This window comes from Dendrobates tinctorius, unplaced genomic scaffold, assembly GCF_039654945.1.
Source record: "Dendrobates tinctorius isolate UK_male_01 unplaced genomic scaffold, ASM3965494v1 ptg000010l, whole genome shotgun sequence".
NCBI classification, from domain to species: domain Eukaryota; kingdom Metazoa; phylum Chordata; class Amphibia; order Anura; family Dendrobatidae; genus Dendrobates; species Dendrobates tinctorius.
In genome coordinates, this window is record NW_027361678.1 from 9,772,205 (window position 1) to 9,787,760 (window position 15,556).

Consider the following 15,556-nt stretch of genomic DNA (forward strand, 5'->3'; position numbering starts at 1 on the left):
TAGGACTAAGGGCGCCAGAAACGCATTAAGTTTCTGTTTCAGAATTTTAATGTTCACCTAATAAAATTTAGTTCATTACCTTGGCACCGACCAGTCAATTCCAACTTAGTTTGGTCTAGTTGGTGAGCTCCAAACTACCCTCCTTTCTCTCCCAAATTCTGGTTTCATGGTGTCTCTCACAAATAATGATGAGAAGGAGTTTTGGAGAAAGTTATCTGTGACTGTTGCGTGGTTTTTAAGTGTGATAATTGTCTTCCCTTCTCTTACTTTGGTTTTTCCCCATCCTCCACTCCCCGATGCATTCCTCTGTTATATGTGAGTGAATAGTTTGTATGTGGGTTGCCCGCCAGGGCCGTGGGGTACTCGGTACCGGGCCGGTATCTCAGAGGAAAGTGTCATGGTAGCGGTGACCCGGTCCGTGGCCCTGGGCATCCATGTGAAAGGGGATGGTGTTAAGCGTGGCTGATTAAAGTTTATATGTGGATGATTTGTGATGCCACCTGAGGTTTCTGGTCAATTTGACCAGCGCTGCAGGGTTGCTTCTCTGGGACAGGTGGTGTGGTGCAGCAATGATGTTGTAGCCCTCCATAGGTAGGACTGTAGTCCCAGGGCAGTGTAAATGGGGAGATAGTGAGGAGAGCATAACGGTGCAGTGTTAAGCACAGAGATGTAGGAGTGCTGAGTGGGTTGATGCAGGAATAAGCGGAGGACACCAGGGCATGTAGTTCCAAAGCTTTACTCACAGTCTGTTGTGCATACAGGTGCCCGCCTCGGTGCTGTGTCCTCCAGGTCAGGCACCCAGCCAACCTCCAGGCAAGATGAAGTACTCCATTCCAACACTCCGCCAACATATGCCTTCTCTGAACGTTTCCTTTCTAGCGCTTGTAATGAAGTACTTGTGGTTGTGTGTTAAACCCAAGTTCCTTCTTTAAGATGTTCCTTTGAACTCTACTTGTACGGCAGACAGCTGTAGCCTGCTTCGGGGACTCCTTACTACGTAGTCCCGGCTCACTCACGTTGCTGTTGTGCCCCCAAGTCTTGTGTGTGAATAAAGTGGTGACAACTTCTATTCCTCCGGTGTCTGCTGCAGGACCATTAGTATCCATGCAATCTCGGGGACCGGACCCCAGCCATGTGCTTAGAACTTGAGGAAGGGTTCCACTCCGACCCTAGTCCTTAATTCTCTTCTTCTCCTTACGTTCCGTACAAATCTTTCTTCCTTATGGAGAATCAGGCTTTCTATATTTCTTTCCAGTGCCAGCAGCTCCAGGTCACAGGAGACTGCTGCAGCACCTCCCTCCATCCATCCCACTCAGGGGATCTTCTCTCACAGGCTGACCTAGTCCTAATCATCTCTCCCTCACTTGTGCAACTAAGCTCCACCCACCTCCCAGCACTCTTCGTGTTCCAAGCAGGGAGCCACCAAAGGTGCTTTGCTACACTACTATATTGTGTGGGATGCAGGTGTTGGAGTGTGGTCAGGTGTCTCCACCTTACCTGGATGGTGGGGCACCACACCTCAGGAGGAGGTGCAGCACCTCTGTGGCGACTGAACCCTCAGGGGCGCCACATATGCTTGGAGTTTTCTGTTAACCCTTGTTTGTGTTGCCTTGTTTGTCAATTTGGTGTACTGCGGTGCACAGTATCGCCCCTCTTCCCTGGGTTGGGGAATAGGGCAAACTATGGCGCCCCCTAGTTGTAGGGACAGGGAAGGTGCTCCTGGTTACGGGTCACCCAACAACAGAGTCATGACAGAAATTTTCTGAGACCCGTCACATTTTTATTTTTCATCCGATAGAGCTGCATGATAGCTTATTTTTTGTGGTGCAAGACAATATTTTAATTAGTACTATTTTGGGATGGATGTGACTTTTTGATCGCTTGTTACAGCATTTTTTGCTGACCTGCGGCGTCCAAAAAAATCCATAATTTTGGCGTTCTTGAATTTTTTAAGTCTATGCCGTTTACCGATCGGGATAATTGTTTATATACTTTGATAGATCAGACTTTTCTGAACACCGCAATACTATATATGTATATATTTTGCAAAAATGTAATATCTTTATTTTCAATGGGGGATAGGAGGGGAATTTAAGCTTTTGTTTTTTTATTTTTTATTTTTTTTATTTTTCCTGTTCTTGTTAAACCCTTTAGGGGGCTTGATTGTTCTATCACATATGCTATATGCAGCAATGCAGAGATTTCAATCTCGGGAGACAAAATTTTCACAGAGTCCAACGCATTGAAAGTGAGGGGGCTCCGGGCTTTTGCAAAATGTCAATGGGACAAATACACAGCTAAGACCTGCTTATTTTCCTGAGCATTTTTCCTGCCAACACGTTAGGATTTTCAGCAGAATTTTCTGTTGCAAATCTTGAATGTGTGCACATAGCCTAAAAGTAGCTGGTAAAAACAGACTGACGATCTCCTATATAATTCATGTTCTGCTGTAGCGCAACTATTCCATTTTTTTCTTCCTTCCCACATAATAGAAGCAGTTAAATGGTACATACTGTATGCTTTCATATAACTTTTCAGAATAATCCGTCATGTGTCTGCACATGAGAAATAAGCCTATTTTGGTCATTATATGACTTGTATCCTGCATTTTTCACCACTTTTTTCCTCTGCAGACGCTCTCTCTAATTTGCAGTTGACTCTGAGCTGGTGGGAGGAAACTGCTGTGATGTGATGTTTCCTATACACGTTACAGCACATAGCGGGATTTCTTTTAATAGGTAGCATAAGGACAGAAAGCATCTGTAGCATGGAGGACTATATACCGTAGTACTGATCTGTGTAGCTGCGAATCCTGTAGTAGTCAAACTGTTTTTGAAAGTGAATGATAAGTTCTGGAGGTAAGAGGGTGGAAGAAGTGGCTCATAAGTGGAGAAAGAAGTACAGTATTTTTCAAACTAAAAGACTCACTTTTTCCCCCCAAAATGTTGGCGAAATTGGGGTGAGTGTTACATTCTGAATGTAGCTTACCGAGGGGGGCAGCGGCGGCAGGAGTCAGGCGATACTGCGGGCGATGCTGTGGGCTCTGGGCCTTGAGGAGGGGGTGTTCGGAGTTTTGATGCTGCAGGGCGATGCCATGCGTCCCAGGCTGGTAGGAGGTGGTTTTCAGCAGTGCTCGGTGGTGTAGGGGCTCTAACAACATTTTGTGAAAGCCCAGAGCCCCCGTACTTCCACGGTTTCAATGCAGTGCGCAGATTTAAATCTTGGAAAATGAGATTTCAGTACCGAAATCTCATAGTGCGCATGTGCCGCCTACGGCGGCCATTTTCCCAGAGTCCACCGCATTGAAAGTGCGGGGGTTCCAGGCTTTCACAAAATGTCGGTGGGGTCCCTGCACCACTGAGTCCTACCAAACACCGCAGAACACCCCTTTTAACCAGCCTGGGATGGAACTCGCAGCATCACCCCGTAGCATCGCACCTCTGAACACCTCCTGTGACCCCGTTCCACCACCACCACCACCACGGCTGCACCTCCGCCGGTAAGCTGAATTCAGACTGTAAGACGGACCCCATTTGATGCATATACATTATTTTCCCTAGTTTCCTCCTGAAAATTTGGGGTGTATCTTATTGTCCGGTGAGTCTTATAGTCCAAAAAATACGGTATATTTCTCTGATACGTTATATTACAAAGTTTTTATTAGACTTGCTTGTACTATTAATATCTGTAAAGTTTAATTAAAGTAGGGTGTTCATATAAGTTTATTTGAACAAAGATGCTTATCACCTTCAATAAATTTGGACAAACAGAACGGACAAAATACAATAGAATGAACCAAACGTGATGTCTTGTTAATTTAAAATCTACTTTGTATGAGCTAACATGAGCAATCTGTCCTCGTGACATATACTTACAATGTAGATTCGTATTCTGTGAGATGCTTTTGACGCTCTGTTTGCAAGCAAGTGACATAATTTTCCTTCGGAAGTCCGGAGGACCGCAGCGGGTTCCTCTTGGTTATGTGAAGCCATCGGCACCGGTCTATGATTTCATTCATGGTTTTACCTAACTTGTCTTTATAACTAAGTTATTGGACTCATCTACCAAAAATCACTTTCAAAATTCCTTTACCGTAACTCCTTTTGTTTTTGTAGAATTTGCATCGAGTCAGAATGTCCTCTGTCGAGAAGACTATCCGCAAGTCGCTGGCACCCGGCCATCCTTTGTCCAGCTGTTTCCATTTGGTGCTGGAAGGTGTCAAACTTAGCTTGGAGTTGCTGTGGAAACAAAAGCTTTACCAAACTCAGAAAGATACATTTTTTGGGGAGTGGGTTTTTTTTTTTATTGATATTGCTGTTTTACACTTTTTTTTAATAAAAATATTTATTAGTTTTTCAAATATCTCATAACTTTAAGAAAATAAGGGTTCTCCTCCAAATGTTATTTCTACTAAAGAGAATCGGTCCGAAGGTTTTTGCTTTATAATCTGAGAGCAGCATAATGTAGATGCAGAGAGCCTGATTCCAGTGATGTGTTACTTACTGGACTGTTTGTTCAGTACAATTAGTGTTTTATCAGCAGGAGATTATCACCACAGGACTAGGCAAATCGTGCCTCCTAGTCTAACCCTACCCCCACCACTGATTAGAAGCTTTCTGTCAATGTACAGTGTACACAGAAAGCAGCCAATCAGTGCTGTGGGTGGGGCTAAAAAAGAAGCTCAGCATTCCGAGCTCTGTTAGATCCACAGCAGAACAAACTGTGAATGTAACACAACTGCTGCACCCAGTAAATGATACATCGCCAAAATCAGGGTCTCTGTCCCTACATCAAGCTGCTGCCAGACAACATAGCATGTGTTATGCTTATTGCATTGTCTGGAAGGGGAAATGCATGGTTAGTTTCTTTAATGCTCTTTTCATTCCCCCTTTTTATTTTTTACCACCTAGATGAGTTTCTGTTACTGCCTTGAATTATTTATCATCATCTTCCATGGCTTAGACTACACTTTTCTTAAAGGAAACCACACATCCGATCCAAATAAAAATGTATACAATGCTTTCTAGTGATCAGCATCACCAACGTGAGATGGAATATATATATCGTCAATAATAAAAAAGTCTAGTAAATGAATTAAGGAAATAAATAATGACTTTCTAACCAGGACGTGCTCGTAGTCGTTGCCGTAGTCCTCAGAACTAGCCACTTGTCTTTGCTGGTTCATCCATTCCTGAAGGTCTCCAGATTCTCGGATGTATTCGTGCAGAGCCAAAGCCTCTTCCAGTTTTCCCCATCTATGTGGAGTAATAATAGTAAATAATGATAAAGAGCAGCATTTTTTTCCCACCAAACTGTCTTTGAAATGAGCTTTGTCCTAAAATATGAAAAATAACCTAAGTAGATGGAGCATATTTGATTAGACGAAGATAATGTATGCATACTTACACACTTACTTAACCTGTTTGTCTTTCCAGTTTATCGTAAATCACAAAGTGTCACGCATAGGAATAAAATAAAAAATAGAAAATACTATCTCAATGGTATAGAGTTACATCAACTGAAAAGAGACAACGGAAAGGGAGAAGATACAGAATAGATATTAGGAAAAACTTTTTGGCAGTGAGGGTGATCAATGAGTGGAACAGGCTGCCACGAGAGGTGGTGAGTTCTCCTTCAATGGAAGTCTTCAGACAGAGGCTGGACAGACATCTGTCTGATATGGATTAGTGAATCCTGCATTGAACAGGGGGTTGGACATGATGACCCCCGAGGATCATTAAGGGATCCTCGTAATTGTCACTTCAGACCTGGAAGAATATATACCCAGGCACTGGAACAAAGAGTTAAAACAATCACTGGTTTTCAGGGGGTGCGACAGTGTCAGGACCCCTGGAGGAGGTGGCCAGTTAAAGCCAGTGATATCCTCCAATGCACCTCCAGCTGAAATCTATTGCAGAACAGAGAGCCATTAGCTCCCTGCCTCACACTTACTCTACAGTCATGGGGTCTATCCAGTGGCGTAACTTGCAGGTTAAGGGCCCCAATACAAAAGCTCCAATGGGGCCCCCAACTATTGCTTTAAGTCTTTAATAGCATTGGTCATTTTACGTAGGCAAAATGAACTTTTTGGCCTCCCTAGGCTCTGGGGCCCGGGTGCGATCGCAACCCATTCGCCTATTGTAGTTACACCCCTGAGTCTATCATGCCACAGGTGTAGTGACAGGTGGGGGACAGGTGAGATTTGGTTGTTTTTTCAATAGTAATCTGAAGAGCACAATGGTGGCATTATTTATAGATGGGGCCACAAAAGGGGACATTATACTGTATGGGGGCCACATAGGGAGACCTTATTAAATTATGGGGGTTACATAAGGGAACATTATTAATGTATGGGGGCCACATGAGGGGGATATTATTAATGTACAGGGCCACAGAGGGGAGACATTAATCTATGGGGGCCACATAGGGGGATATTATTAATGTATGGGGCCACAAAGGGTTTATTACAACTATATCAGGTCTACTAAGACGGACATTACTCTTGTATGGGATGGGGCATTTCAATGGTTTTCAGGCACAAACAGGATATAAACATCACTACTATATATGGGAACATCACTACTGGGTTATATTTTATTTTTGGGAATAATTTTACTGTGGGACAAAATGGAGGTACTGTTACTGTGAAAGTGGGGAAAAAGTGGGAAGTGTGCTCAGACATAGATGTCAGAGTGTTGCTTTCTGCAGAGACGAATTGTGGATGAAAGAAGTCACAGTGGTCTGTGCCGGATGAAGAAGAAAAGAGGAAAGTAATTCAATTTGAGAAGTCACTGGTGATTCACTGGAGCTACCTGTGCTGTATATATTGATACCTACCACTATATGGTCATAGTATGGGGGAAATAATAGTGTTAGTACAGAGATGTTTATTAACAAATCAGTAGGTTGGTATTATTCGGTCACTATTTGGTGGCAATATATGGTCATGGTCTGGCGGTATGTGTCTTTTGTATGAATTATTGTAAATATTGGCCTTGGTATAGCAAATTTTTCTAAGTAACAGGATGGTGATAATATTCAGACACTATGTGGTGGTATTATAAGATCAGGGGGTAGTGGCATTATTTTGACCTTGTATAGTGGTCTTGGTACAATGGACTACTTTGATAGTTAACAGTATAGTGATATTTCTCTCCTCTCTCCTCCTGTACCAGTTATGACTTGTATTGTTTAAGACTATTGTACTTGTTTTTATGTATACCCCCCTCACATGTAAAGCGCCATGGAATAAATGGCGCTATAACAATAAATAATAATAATAATAATAATAATAATATTTGTTAATGACTATTATTTAGAAACATTACTTAGATAATTATCTAATTGTAGTAATTTTCTTTCAGAGTTATAAATCGTTTGTTTTTTTTAAGTGGGGGGATTAATATAGACTCCATCAACACCACTAGGGCCCACAGGTCTGAGCAATATGCTGGTGGGGAGGAGGGACCAGGTACAAATTTTGCCTTGTGGTACCTTAAGCTTTAGTTACACCACTGCTGGAAGTCATGTATGGCTCCCATAATAAAATACTACGTCTTCGAGACTAATTTCCTGATATTAATGGAGTAAATCTAGTAAGTTTACGGCACTTGATCGACAAATTGATTTTTGATCTGGGTCACATTTGGAAAGGAAGCTTGGCCGGTTTACCATAATTTGCTTCGACTTTCATATCTTGTGTCTCCCATCTCTTCCCCTTTCCCTTTTTCAGCAGTTATTCTACTTTCTTCTTTCTCTAATTCTCACTTTTGGAGGGATCTGAGGTAAAGACTTGGAGTAGCAACGAGCTTCACTTAAAATGACCATGTACTGTAGGTGTAGGAACTTGTAGTGGCCACCGAAAATATACCATTGATGTAAAGTTACTTCTTTTCTCCGAATTCCTATTTGTATTGCACATTTCCTTTCTCATGACTCGCACTATAATTATTGTCAGTTTTAAGCACTTTTTACGCTTTGCCCCACAAGAGGGCATGGTGTCACTGACAGGGGTTTGATTTACAGAGAAAGGAGCATACGTTTCCATCACAAAATAAGTCAACTAATAGATAAACTTAGATCAGATAGTCTAAAAATACATTACTGTATATCTAATAAACACCACAAAGCACTGTGATAAATCTGGCACATTTTAAGACCGTCTAGTCTAAAACCCCACATACACATTAGACTAACATCGGTCAACCCCATGATTACCGATGGGTTCAAAAGTCTAATATGTATAAGGACCCCGAAAAGATGATTTAAAGGGGAGTAAAGGATCTGGGATGTCCAATTATGAGCTGCCGATCCTGTTATTCTATAGATGATAAGCTGATGCTGATGGCTGCTGTGTATGAAAGTGACGGTCAATACAGCTGCCGGGAGACATCCATCTAAGGTGTAGAGGGGCTTTAGTTTACATTGTCTAATAATGAGACAATATTGATAAATGTACCCCATTGTTGCAAGTAGAAGACATAATGATCTATTACCTTACACTTGCACAATCCTTTAGATCCTTCATCTGCGAGCGGATCTTTTGAACAGGAGCATCGACTTCATCATATCCGTAGGATGGCAGATTCTGTCCTGAGGAACCTAGCGTAGATGCCAAGTCTTGGTAGAGCTCAATCTCCTGCTGTAAGTCCTAGGGTTAAAATTGGAAGAAGGTTGCTGCATTTAATCCTCTTAGATATACATATTTCTGAATATTATTTTTTATGTATCATTCTACATTGTAAACCAGAACGAGCCATTTTATAGAATACCTTGTGTTTCTTCATCATTTTTTGGGTGGCAGACTCTTCTTTACCATAATCTTTGCTGTTCGCCAATGGAAGTTTTTCTCCAATCCAACTCTCCATGTCGGACACATCAAGAAGAAACTTTCACATTGGATAAAAATATATATATATTTAATCTTTCATAACTCCAGTCACACATCAGAAATCAATGGTTTTTTTTATTTGAAAAAAATGAGCCTATTATTATAGTACATTTACAGAGCTTCCACTGGGACACAGAAGCTTGCTGCAGAAACTATTGTGAAAGAGGAATGAAATGATGCATATTATATAAAATCTTTGAAAACAACTAAGTATTTTTAAAAAGGCTTCCCGACTAATAATAATGTACACCGATAAATAGGGTCGGACTGGCCACCAGAGAACTGGAGAATCCTTTGGTGGGCCCTGCCTCCACTTCAGGAGGGTTTGTAGTGCAAACCTTGCAGCTGCTATGGGGTTCCTGAGTAGGGGAGAACCTGGTTCCACCATCTAGATTTCAACAGTATCTGAACAATCACGTGAAAACCAAGTGAATAAGCAAGCAGAGCCGAATCCTAACATTGCGTATCTTATGGCGATACCACTTAATGTAGTGCCTGATAAAAATGAGTCTAGGTCCTAAAAAACACTTTAACGATAATGACTTGGATTTGTACATAGGAAAGGTGGGCTCTCAGAATGAAATCCTCTGGTGGACTAAATGTTCTCGAGTCTGACACTGCTGATAGATCCCAGAAAACATGACAATTTTGCTACTGATTTATTTTTTCTCTCAGGGGGAAAAGAGCAGCTATGGTAAAATGTGATTTCTCACCTTCTGAAAGCCAACTGAATCCTGTAGGCCCCTCATCCTCTTCTCACACGCTCGCTCTAGCTCTGACCAAGCATCTTGCAGTTTCTTATTCTTGTCAGAGATGTTATGAGACTCCGGGTGGCTGCTTGCAATTAAAGAGTTGCCCATCTCTAGGACTCGACGTAACTGCTGTTTGTGCGCGTTGACTTCGGCTTGTAACTCCTAAACAAGAAGTGATCAAATAAGTTCTAGATCTTACCAAGCTTTAAAAGTGGAACAATAATTATGGCATAAATAAATAACACAGTTTTTAACAAGTACTTTTTATCTGCAAACAATGGCCTTCACTGTCAAGAAAGTAGAAAATGTAATATTCGATTTGATTATTTGCGCAGAGCAGGACGACTGTGAGGTTCAGCTTCAGCAAATTACTGCAGAGTAAGAAGTGATGTCACAGTCGGAAATCATTGTGACTTTAAAGGGGTAGGTCAGAAAAATCACGGTCCTCGGGCGTAGATTATTACTAAAATTAAAAACATTCTTTACCCATCGTCCCTGGGTCCAATGCTGGGTCTTCACCATGGCTCCCTGTGTCTAATATTGGCTGCACCAGATCAATGAGCTCAGTGACTCGGTTCACTAAGAGCCGCTGAGCTCAATGATTGGCTGCAGCACTGTCAATGGGATGTAAGCACTGCAATCAGTAACAGACATGAGGAACAGCAGGGGAAAAACCCAATGCTGGTCCTGGGGAGGAGTTCGCTTGTTCTTTTTTTTTTTTTTCTTTTTTTTTTTTAGCAAACTGCAGTTGAGGGACAGAGATTTTCTGAAAAACCCTTTAAGGCGCCATGACATACAGTTGTGCTCAAAAGTTTACATACCCCAGCAGAATTTTTGCTTTCTTGGCCTTTTTTCAGAGAATATGAATGATAACACCAAAACCTTTTTTCCACTCATGGTTAGTGGATGGGTGAAGCCATTTATTGTCAAACTATTGTGTTTTCTCTTTTTAAATCATAATGACAACCCAAAACAGCCAAATGACCCTTTCCCTTTTTCATCAGTTAATCAGTGTGTGCGCATAAAAGCTGAGTGAGTTTCTGGGATCCAGACAGACTCTTGCATTTTTCATCAAGTTACTGACGTTTCTGGATTGTGAGTCATGGGGAAAGCAAAAGAATTGTTAATCGATCTACGGGAAAAAGTAGTTGAACTGTATAAAACAGGAAAGGGATACAAAAAGATATCCAAGGAATTGATAATGTCAGTCAGCAGCATTCGACTTTTGAGCACAACTGTACAATCAATAGCAAAAATGTAACTGGGATTCTGTTCTGGCCGTTTAACCCCATAGACTTAATAGCAAAAAGGTAGAATGCTGAAGGAAATAGTATTTCGGCCATGTCAATGTGCCCCCCCACCAACACTGCTTAGCATATAGCGATAAGGGTGGGTTCAATATTTGAGTCCATGGTGACGTTTTTTTGCCACAGTTTATAGCGATTTTCTAAAATCCACAATTTCGGAAAACTATGGCAAAAGCCACACAGAGATCACATCATGTAAACCCGCCATTGTCACTGCACGTTAAACAGCCGGGGAAAAATAAAATGTGACAAAATTTGTATTTTTGCATTTCACCCCTCCTTAGAAATAATAATAAAAGCTACCGTAATCAATAAGTCATACGTTACAATTACATTGATGGGAGAATTCAACAGATATTCAAAGGCCAAAAAAAAAAAAAAAAAATTGCTTGGCCCTATTCAAGGCCCACAATAGATCAGACCTTAAAGGGTCAAGCATTTTTACAAACCCGATGTGAACACATTTGTCAGGGATCAAAATTCTTTATAAACATTCAGTCATACTTTCATGTAACGGTAGCTACTCTGAAATGTCATGTCATCGCTCGTTCAGCGCTGTGCACACAGTGTGACGCACAACTGGAAAGGTCTACACTATCAAATATTCATAATACACAGGATAGGAAGGCCAGCGCATTAATGCATGAGATCACTGGACGCCACAGACCACAACTGCCCTCCTATGTCTCACATATTCAGGAAAATTCACAGTCTACCGCTATGCTACCGGCCAGAGCAAATGGGGATTAACATGGCAAAATTTACCGTGGCCGCAACCAGCAATGAAAACTATGTCCTTAACAGAGTTCTAGCAGATGTCTCTAACAAGGTCTCCTGTCTATATTGTATGAATATTTTAATATCTTTAAATGAAAATTTATATGCTTTTCAAGTAAAGGGGTATTCGGGTTTCGGAAAAAACTTTTTTTTTTCAGCTGAGGTTTGTTTTAGAAAAAAAAGTTTGCTTTACTCACCCTTCTTGGGTCCGGAGCAGTCTCAGCTGTGCTCCCAATGTCGACAGCGCGGTAACCAATCAGTGAGCGAGTCATTCCGTTAATTCAAGCAGAGCCACTGTGCTCATTGATTGGCTGCAGTGCTGTTGATATGATGCCAAAGCAGGAGACAATATCAGACAGTAGGAGCAGCGGTGGACACTCAGATCCGGCAAGAGGGAGTAAAGCACAGTTTTCTTATTTTGCTTTTTTAAAAGCTACCACTGGGGAAAATGAGTTTTCCGAGCAAAGGAAAACCACTTTTAGACCTTTTATTATACACACAGATGGAGCGGTCTGCTCCAATGGGCGTCTCTAGTCTTGATCCGGCGCCTCCTCTCTTCTTACAATCACAGTCCTCCTTCCCTGCCTCGTCTGGATGACGCGTCCTAAGTAGGAGGAGCGTCATGGGAGACACTGTGTGGATGACATAGGCCACACATGAAGCAGGGAAGAAGGATGGCAATCGTAAGAAGAGAGGAGGCACCGGATCAAGACTAGAAAAGCCCATCAGACCGAACAGCGCTGTCTGTGATTATAATAAAAGGTATTGTTTGTGCCTTTAATAGGGGATTAGAGACATATATACTGTACATTATTCTAGAATGTTGTAAAATAGGGCATAAAGATGCCTGCTGTACTTTATGTTGGGAGAAACCAGAGAAACCATGCACTGTTCCCTTCTGTTATAAATGGATGTTCCCACATTCACCATGACATGACATAAAACGCCAGCAACAGTGTCGGACTGGGGTGCCAAGGGCCCACTAGTAGCCAACTCCAGGGCTCCCCTTTTCAGCTTAATGCAGATGTCACATTATCCTCAATCACAAATTTATATAACAATGAGCTGGGTAGATTGGGTGTGTGTGTTTTTTCAATAAAATGTTGTCAAAAGTTCCTTCATTAGGTCATTACATAGTACATGGTAAGATTGATCACATTAGAAGTTATAATCCTCGTTCCACAACAATTTGTGTTCATTTTCCTACTGCATTATAACGAAGGAGTCTAACCCGGTGTGTACACACCTGTAGATTTTAAATTATAACATTGATACAGAGAGACGGGAAGAGAAAGTAGGGAATGAAACACCAGAAGAAAGAGAGGGGGGGAGGTAAGGGGAGTCTTCCATGTAAGAGACGGTAGTGACACCGGCGGTTAGTGCTTTATAGCTATATGAGACCTATGTAACAAGCATCAACCTCCGATGAAAGCTTGTTAGGTTTTAGGGTGGATGCCAGACCATCATTCAGCCGCTGTGTGAGACTGCTGACCCACTACCTTTAAATATTCATCCGATTTCCTATACAATACCCATGGCTCCCATGTTACCCCAAACCTTTCTCTTGAGACGTTTGTAAAAGCTCCAATTTCCTCTACATAATAGAGCTGGTCAACTTTTTGGAGCCAATCAACAATGCTCGGGCTATTCTGAGAGCTCCATTTTGTGGGAATAATTAGTTTGGTTGCTGCTAATAAAAATAAGAGTAGTGATTTGTACTTGGTCTGTGAAATGTCAATATACCAGTTCAGAAAAATGAGGTTCGGTCGCAGGGGTTTCGAAAGTTTGCACAACTTGGTAATAATTTTCAAAACACCATCCCAAAACTGTCTAATTTTATCACATGACCACCAAATGTGCAGAAACACCCCTTTTTCTCTATTGCATCTCCAACAGGTTGGGGGTTTGTTGGGGTACCATGTATGAGTTACTACTGGGGTAGTATACCATCTTGTGACGATCTTATATGAGTTTTCTTGAACTCTTACAAAGATAGATGGTCCAAACAAATTTTTATAAATGCGCTCAACCTCCCAGTCCTGCAGTTTAATTCCAAGTTCTTTCTCCCATGCTAATGTATAGGCACGTTAAATAGGTACTGAGTCTAACAAAAGGGTTTTTCTAATATTCCTATGGGTTGTTTATGTTGTGTTAATAAGGTTTTGAAAGTCGTTAATTCCCTAGATGGGATACCAGCTTGTAAATACGATCTAATAGCTTTCTTGAGTCTATTATAGTGGAGAAAGTTAATATGTTGTTTTGGGAATTTATTATGTAATTCTCGTAACGGGAGCAGTGTACCTTCTGTGAGTATATTGTCTATGCCCTCTTTAATCGAGTGCAAGGAGTTTGTGAATTTAATTTTAGTTTGATCTAAGTACAACCCTGGTAAATCCATCACCCTGGCCAGAGGTGACGGAAGTGGCATTAATAAGTTGGAGTTTCTGGCCCAGGTGTGTACCACATTCCTAGTCAAAGACAGTGTCGCTGCTGTGTGATATTTCTGTGGATCAGGAGCGCTCATACCCCCTTTTGTCCTAGGGAGTGAAAGTATTTTATAGTTAAGTCTAGATCTTGAGCCCCTCCATATGTACTTCCCAAAGATGGAGCGTATTCTCTGAAAAAATGTGATAGGTATTTTGATAGGGAGCATTCTCGATACATAGCTGAACTTGGGGAGCATGAAGCTTTTTAGCAGATTCTTAAGTTCCATCCAGGTGACAAAAGGTGCTTTCCACGACTTAATCAGTTCTAATGTAGTGTTGATCAGAGGGGCTTAGTTAAGTGAGAATAATGAATGCCAATGTGGGCTCAATTTGATTCCCAAGTATTTAATGAAGCTCGAGTTCCATTTAATTGGAAATCTGGATTTAATATCTTGAAGGGTGAAGTTCTGGACATTCATACTCATAGCCTCCGATTTATCAAGATTTATTTTAAAATTTGACAGGCTTCCAAATTTTCCAAACAATTCCAGCACTGCAAGGTTTGCTTTGCTAGAATTCATCAATAATAGTAATACGTCGTCTGCAAAAGCTGCTACAATATGGGACATTCCAGCTAATCTAACCCCTGCTATGTCCGAGTGTTGTCTAAGGCTTTGAATCAGAGTTTCAATAGTTAAAATACACAGGGTCTGCGAGAGCGGGCAACCTTGACGGGTGCCGTTTTTAATTACAAAGGGAATGGATAAGTCTCCATTTATCCTTATCCTCGTAGTTGGGTATGTGTACATTTGAAAAATGGCATTGATTAACAGTGGAGGAAACCCAAATCTCTCAAGGGTCCCTTGCAAAAAAGTCCAGTCCACCCTGTTGAACGCCTTTTCTGCATCCGTTCCCATCAACACCAATGGTTTATGATGGATTTTAGCATGCTGCATCAGGTATAAGACCCTTAGAGAGTTATCCCTACCTTCTCTGCCCCCAACAAACCCCACTTGTTCTGGTGAGATTAATGTGTCTAATACCAGACCTATTCTTTTGGCAATCATTTTTACAAACAATTTAAGATCGTTATTCAATAAAGAGATTGGTCTGTAATTGCAGCATATCTCTGAGTCTTTGCCCTCCTTATGGATCAACGAAATGTTTGCCTCCAGTGTGTGATTCGGGAAGGTTGCTCCCCTCAACACCTCATTACACAACTTCAGAAGATATGGGCTCAATGTCTCCTGGAAAGCTTTATAGTAGGAGGCAGGGAGTCCATCCGGGCCTGGGCTCTTGACTGCTGGGCAGTTCGACAGGGCAGACTGGAGTTCCCGCAACGTGAAAGGGCCTACTAACGCTAGTTGTTGTTCTTCGGAAAGGTTTGGTAAATTAATGGTATTT

The 15,556-nt window shown here is 41.6% G+C and overlaps 1 protein-coding gene across 1 annotated transcript in view; it reads right to left on the reverse strand.

Annotated features, from left to right (window-relative positions):
* Positions 1-15,556, reverse strand: part of SPTBN5 (spectrin beta, non-erythrocytic 5) — a 313,866-nt gene that overhangs the window by 160,971 nt on the left and 137,339 nt on the right. Inside the window, exons 25-29 of the mRNA XM_073586632.1 lie at positions 9,604-9,804; positions 8,772-8,888; positions 8,496-8,650; positions 5,123-5,255; positions 4,093-4,238 (exon numbers count right to left, since the gene is read on the reverse strand). Coding sequence (XP_073442733.1) covers positions 4,093-4,238; positions 5,123-5,255; positions 8,496-8,650; positions 8,772-8,888; positions 9,604-9,804 — 752 coding nt within the window. The remainder of the gene's footprint in view (positions 1-4,092; positions 4,239-5,122; positions 5,256-8,495; positions 8,651-8,771; positions 8,889-9,603; positions 9,805-15,556) is intronic.